This window comes from Monodon monoceros, unplaced genomic scaffold (assembly GCF_005190385.1).
Source record: "Monodon monoceros isolate NGI ecotype Baffin Bay Population unplaced genomic scaffold, NGI_Narwhal_1 Super_Scaffold_9, whole genome shotgun sequence".
Lineage (NCBI taxonomy): Eukaryota > Metazoa > Chordata > Mammalia > Artiodactyla > Monodontidae > Monodon > Monodon monoceros.
The window spans coordinates 46,731,807-46,738,559 of NW_021703786.1; the positions used below are offsets into that span (position 1 = coordinate 46,731,807).

The 6,753-nt window shown below is 53.4% G+C and overlaps 1 protein-coding gene across 4 annotated transcripts in view; it reads left to right on the forward strand.

Moving 5' to 3' along the window:
- Positions 1-268: 268 nt before the first annotated feature.
- Positions 269-6,753, forward strand: part of ASGR2 (asialoglycoprotein receptor 2) — a 32,924-nt gene continuing 26,439 nt past the window's right edge. The window contains exons 1-5 of one of the 4 annotated variants that reach the window (XM_029211533.1): positions 269-579; positions 800-1,015; positions 5,508-5,627; positions 5,823-5,918; positions 6,577-6,648. In XM_029211533.1, the coding sequence (XP_029067366.1) occupies positions 892-1,015; positions 5,508-5,627; positions 5,823-5,918; positions 6,577-6,648 (412 nt within the window). In that variant the 5' untranslated portion in view covers positions 269-579; positions 800-891. Of the gene's footprint in view, positions 580-784; positions 1,016-5,507; positions 5,628-5,822; positions 5,919-6,576; positions 6,649-6,753 lie in introns of all 4 variants that reach the window. The other 3 variants (XM_029211530.1, XM_029211531.1, XM_029211529.1) reach the window with 3 other exon arrangements.

Genomic DNA, 6,753 nt, shown 5'->3' on the forward strand with positions numbered 1-6,753 from the left:
ATCTGGCCCAGAGCCGGGGAGCCTGGTGGCTGATGCAGCAGGACGCGGCGGGGTGCGCCTAGCCTCAGATGCCGGATTGGGCAAGAGCACAGAAGCGACCCCCTCTGATCCTGGTCAGGGATATCTGCCCAACAATTCTGGGAAATTCAGAGGCGGGAAGTGAAAGGGGGGAGGGGCAGGGGGGGAAGAGCCAACTGCACCCCGGCCCCTCCTGGCCTGGCCCCCTCCCAAATGTGCCATGAGGAGTGAGGTGACTTGCTTGTGGGGGGAAAGCGGACCAAAGAGACCCCTTCTCTGTGAGGGACAGAGACAGTCCTGCCCCCCGCCCCCATCACGCTTTGCCTGAGTTCCAACCACTTCTGTTTACCGTCCAAAGTCCCAGGGGCAGGAGATGCCAGGTTAGAAGCACTTGGACACTCGGACACACGGGTTCAGGGCCCTCGCCTGGACAGGCCCCCTCCCCTTCCCTCCTTTCCTCTGTGAGCACCACCTGCTCCACTTCTGGCTCAAGCCCCTCCTTCACCCTGGGGCCTGGGCTGCCTGGGAGACTGGAGAGTCAGCCCTCCAAACCTGTAGCAGGTAACCGAGGTCGGGAGGCAGGTGGGACCGGGGTGTCTGGGATTAAAGAGACCCTGGTTCAGAGAGAGTGGGGGGCTGATGGGAAGATGTGGGGTGATTTGGAACGTATGGAGGGGAGGCTCCCGGCCATGTCAAGGCCCAGGCATCTCCTGAGGAAGGATGGGACCCAGCTGTATTTCAGCCCCACACTTCCCGCCAACCTCAGATCCAACCCAAACAGTTGCCTCGACCTACTATCAGCCTCCGCCTGAATTAGCATCTTAGCACAGCAGCAAGCCCGAGCTCAGCCCCAGCCCCAGCCCAGGACCCAGCATGGCGAGGGACTTTCAGGACATCCAGCATCTGGGCTCTGAGGAGAACGACCACCAGTTTTGCAGAGGTGAGGGCCCAGGCACTCGCGGGCGCAGTCCCAGGAGAGAAGATCCATTCTGGAAAGGCAAGTGTCTGGTGTCTGGGGCTTCGCTCCACCTTGGTCTAGCTCCTGGTAGCCCTCTGTCCCTCTGAGGTCTCTGTCACATTCACTCTGTGACCAGGGACTGTCCCCTGACCTCACCTCCTTCCACACCCCCAGGACCCCAAGAAAGGACCCCCTCTTCCTTCCAACCTAGGTAGCGTGTGCCGTGTGTGTGTGGGGGGTGGGTGGGTAGGTGTGTGTTGGAGGGAAAGAGCACAGAGATTCTGGAAGATTCCCACTTACCCCAAGCCCCCTGCCTGGATCCTTCTCTAGCAAATCTTGACCGAATGCTCCAAGTGTCTGAGAGAAGGTTTTCAGGTGAGAAGGATCTGAGCAATTCTAGGCTGAAGGGCTGGAGCTGGGGTGGGGGAGGGGTGTCAGGTGTTCATGCTGGTGATGGAGTGAAGCTCTGTGGAGACCAGGAGGGGTTGGGACCCGAAGCTCAGGGAGGAGGATTGGTTAGCCTGGGCTGGGAGGAGGGACCTCTCAGTCCTGAGGCTGGCAGACCAAGGGAGGGCAGGTGCTCTTGCAGGTGAGGGTGGGAGCTGGGCAGGGCAGGAACAGCAGGAAGGACAGGTATTCCCACCACACTTCTCCTTTCCTGGGGTAGCGGGCTGGCAGACCTTTCCACCAGGCAGTAGGCTGCATGGGGAGAGGCCATATCTGTCTACTCCCCTCTGCACCCCCGGGGCCCACGTGCTGCCTGGTATGTAGTGAACACTCAAAAATGATTTTGGATATTGTTGAATCTTCTGAAGACAAGAGGATTCAGTGTTTAAACAGGAGGCTTGGAGAGAGTCTAGAGGTTTTGGATTTCGTGGGAGAGGGGGCTCACCCAAAAAAGACCTGGTGGACAGCATTGCAGGGTGAGACCGAGCGGGTGCAACCATCGGTACTCTTCTCTCCAGCAGCCTCTGCTGCCTTCATGTGGGCTGTGATAAATGGAATATTTATAAATGGAATATTTCCTGCCATATCAATAAACAAAGGATGTCACAGTCATCAACATTGCAACCCTCCAATGGGAGCCGGTGATCCCTGAGGGAACTCATCCCTGAGGGAACTCGGGGCTGAAAAGAATACCTGCCATCTAGCAGCCATCAGACTGCAGCCACTCCCTGCGGTGAGCCCTGAGGAAACTCAGGATGTGAAAATACATGATACTGGCCCCAGATGGCTGAGGTGCATATCAAAGGAATGATTTCAGTGAGCCCAGACCCTTGCATCTTCCCATACATAGAAAAGCTCTTAACTTGAGATATCTGGTTTTCTTTAATTAACAATAATCTTTTGATGTTCCCAACTACCAGCCCTTTGTTGCAAAACCTCTATATATCCTGGCTCCTCCCCTCACCTCCTCGGGGCAGTTTCTCAGAGTTATCTGTCTCCCGGGCTGCAGTCCTCATTTTGCCCCAAATAAAACTGAACTCGAACATTTTTTTTAAGTCAACAGCTGACATCTGCCGCCTGCTTACCAGGGACCACATTCCATTCTTCCCCAGCCTTTTATATGCCTATAGTTTTCAGAAGATTTAGAAATATATTGGCCATTATTTCCTCCAAAAATTTTTCTGCATCCCCATCTCCCCTTTCCATCAAGACTCCAATTACACATATATCAGTGATCCCACAGCTCACTGGTGGTCTTTCTAGTTTGGAAGGAGGGGTGGGAATCTTTTTTCCCTTGGTGTTTCTCTTTATATAGTTATTATTGCTATGTCTCTAAGTTCACTGATCTTTCCTTATGCATGTCTAATCTTCCACTAATTCTATCCAGTGTATTTTTCATTCCAGACATTGTAGTTTTCATGTCTAGAAGTTCAACTTGGGACTTTTAAATATCTTCTTTGATAGCCAACTTAATTTTTGAATACTTTACAATAACTTTTAATGTCGTTGTCTGTTAATTCTAACATCTGTGTCAGTTCTGGATCGGTTTTGGTAGATTTATTAACCTCCTCATTATGAGTTGTGTTTTCTGGCTTCTTTGTATGCCTGGTAATCTTTGATTGGATGCCAGACATTGTGAATTTTACCTCGTTGTGTGCTGGATATATTTGTATTCCTCTAAATATTCATGAGCTTTGTTCTGGGATGTGGTTAAGTAACTTGGAGTCAATTTGATCCTTTTGGGTTTGCTTTTATAATTTGTTAGGTGGGTTGGGAACTTCTTGGGTACTCTACCCAGTGCCCTGTGGGTTATGAGATTTCCAGTCTGGCTTGTGGGAATAGGCACTATTCTTGGCCCTATTCCTGCCAGGCACTGTTCCCTAAAGCTTTTGGATTGTTTTTCTCCTGGCCTTGGGTAGTTTTCCTTACACGCATGTGTTGATCAGTACTCAGCTGCTTGCTTGAGGGAAACCTTCCCCAAATCTCTGGGATTCTCTCTGCAGCTCTCTTCTCTGATCCTCTGTCCTGTGAATTCTGACCCCTTTGGTCTCCACAGACTTCCAGCTCCATCTGGGCTCTGATTGGATTTCCCCTCCCAGCCCTGTGGCCTGAAAACTTTCTCCCAGCAGGAGGCTGGGGCAATCAGACGGCTCACCTTGTTTGTTTCCTGTCTCCACAGGGATCATTGCCCTTTGTTTCCTGAATCCCAGTGTCTCGAAAAATATTGTGTCTTACAGCTATCTGTCTTTTGTTGTGGTTGTTTCTGGGAGGAGGGTAAATCGAGCCCCCCCTCTGGGTCCATGTTTAGACCCGTTTTTTTTTACTTTCAAACTTGCCTGTGCAGCACTTTCTATGTTTAATTTCATTCTCAGAATAATCCATTCAGGTAGCTACTGTTCTTACCCCAATTTTTAAAAATCGCAGTAAGAACACCTAATATGAGATGTACCCACTTGACACATTTTTAAGTGCCCAGCAGCCCATTGTGAGCTTGGGCACCATGTTGTACGGCAGATCTCTGGAACTTATTCAACTTGCATGACAAATTTTATACCCCTTGAACAGCAATTCCTCATTTCCCCAGCCCCTGGCAACCACCATTGTACCCTCAATTCCTGAGTTTGACTCTTTTGGATTCCTCATTTAAGTGGACATGAGAAAACGGAGGCTCCCAGAGGTTCAATGACTTGTCTGTGACCTCAGAGCCAGTTGGTGGCACAGCTGATCAGCTGTGGAGGGTCTGGTTTCATGGTAGAGGTGCAGAGATAAATGCTGAGCTGACCCAGAGTCAGGGGTTTATAGGTCATAGGTCAGGTTGGGAAGCAGGACAGGGGCCCGCTGAGTGGATGGTGCTGGAGAGAGCAGTCAGGGCTCAGCCATGGGGTCCCCTCTGGGTGGGGAAGACTGTGGTCTGGGAGAGCTTCTCTCCCAGGGGATTGAGGAAGACTTGTTGGGGGTGAGAGGAAAAGGGGAGGATATGCTGAGAGGGGGGAGTGGGCAGTGGGGTGTCAGAGACATGCCTGTCTGGGTCAAGAGGAAGGCTGGGTGTGGCTGGCGTGGAGGAAGGTGACAGTCCTTGGTGTGAGGGGTCAGGAGTTCTGGGTGGATGAGGGGGTGCCTGGTTGTGGAGAGAGGGGGCTCAGGGTCCAAGTCAGGGAAGAGGAAGTGTTCTGTTTGCAGGAGGAAGACACAAAAGCAGGAGCCCACGGCTGGGAGGACAGCCACTGCCAAGCCTGCAGAGTTGGCAGGAGGGGAGAGGCCAGCTCTGCGTGTGTGAAGATGTGGGTGCACGAGTGTGAGAGCGTGTGAGTGTATGAGAATGTGTGTGTGTTACGTGTGCTGCAGTATGTGCGAGAGTGTGTGAGAGGACGGGCATCTTAGTGCGTGTGTGAGAATGTGCTAAGGAAGAGTGTGTGCTCGCATGAGTGAAATGAAAAATGCGTGTGTGATTGTGTGTGTGTGGGGGGGTCAGGGCTCAGCTTGGTCAGGGGGGACGGAGAGGTTTCTGTGAGATGATTGAGCGCTAAGGGGAGAAGGTTTATGGTGGAACAGAGGTTTCTGGGGGGCAAGGGTGGAGGGAAGAGGGCAAGGAGGCCCTGAGTGGTGGGAGATGGGAGGATGGGCTTGGGGGGCGGCCCCTGGGGAGTGGTCCATGGTGGAATGACCCTGACTTAAGGATCCCAGTGGAATTGGGGGCAGTTGTCCCAGTTTTGGATTTGTCTGAGGGGCCCAGACAAATTTTAAGACAGGGTCTAGCCTCTAGGACCCCCAGGTCCAAGATCAAGGCTGTGCACACAGATGATGTGAATATCACGTGCGTGTGCATCATATGCCCCTCTGTGTGTGTGCATGTTTGCATGAGTTCCTGTGGGTGTGAGTGTACAAATTGTGTGTGTGCACGCTGCATGAACGCTGGGGTAAAGCCCATTGACTCCCCCAATAGCACCCCCATCTACCTTCCTCTTGCCCCCTCCCACCCCAAGGCTGTACGTCCTCAGGCTCTGTTCCCCTGATGCTCAATGACACTGGCTTTCCAGCTCCCCTGCCTCCGATGCCCCTCGTCCTGACACCCCTTCTCTTGCAGGGACGCCTCCTCCCCAGCCCTTTGTCCTGCAGCGTCTCTGTTCCCAGCTCCGCCTCAGTCTGCTTGTCCTGGGCTTCAACATCCTGCTGCTGGTGGCCGTCTGTGTGATGGGGTCCCAAAGTAAGGGTCACAGGGGTGGGGCAGCAGTGGGGGAGGCGATACAGGCAGTGCTGGGGGCAATGAGAGCCACGATAGGGGAAGAGATGGGGGCAGTGCTGGGGCAAATATGGGGGCAGTGCTGGGGTGGGGAAGGGGACAGTCAGATGGATAGTGATATGGAACACAGCGCAGCCCACTTCATCCTGTTCTGACAAGGAGCACAGCTGCAAGTGGAGCTGCAGACTCTAAAGGAAACTTTCAGCAACTTCTCCTCGAGCACCTTGATGGAGATCCTGGCTCTAAGCTCCCATGGTGAGTGAGAGTGCCCCTAGGGGAGGGACTGGGATGGGCTGGATGGTCAAGGAGCTGGTTTTTCAGCATGGGTTTGCTGGACTCCGTACTGGGTGCCCAGTGCTGGATCTGCAATAGGGGAGTGTTTGCGGGGTGCTGGGGGCAGGGTGTGCACAGATGCGGGCAGATAACCCAACCGGAGAAGCTGGGCAAGGCTTCTAAGGATGCTGATTCCTGAGCCGAGGGTCCCTGAAGGAAGAGTAGGTGTTAGAGTGGAGGATGGAGGTTAGAGCCAGGTGGAGAGCAGAGTCTGTGATGACCGGGGCATGAGGAAGACCACTGCACATTCTGGGACTCTAAACGCGTCCAGTGTGGCAGGAGGTGTGGGCCAGAGAGGTGGGTAGGGGCCGGGCCATGCAGGCAAGCCATGCTAACTCGTGAGACTTTATTTTGAGAAAGTGGGAATCCATCGGAAGGATTTAGCAGTGGACAGGCCTGCGCAGTTTACGCTTCAGAAAATCACTGCGCAGCATCGGGAAGACTGGGCGGAGTCGGGGAGACTAGTGGGCGGGGCACGCAACGTCCCACGTCAAGGTAAAGGTGGCCCAGTGGTGTGAGGATAGAGGGATGTTGGGGATGCGGAACGGAGGGAAAACAGTTTAGCTTTCCTCTTTTTCAGGAGGCAGCGCCGGTGACAAGGTGACATCTCTGGAAGCCAAGCTGGAAAAACAGCAGCAAGACCTGAAAGCAGGTCAGACTCTCCCGAGAGAGAGAGAGAGAAAACATCAAACCGCAAGCGGCCGTCTAGATGATGCTGGACGGGACAGGCAAGAAGGACTGGAGACACCCCCACACC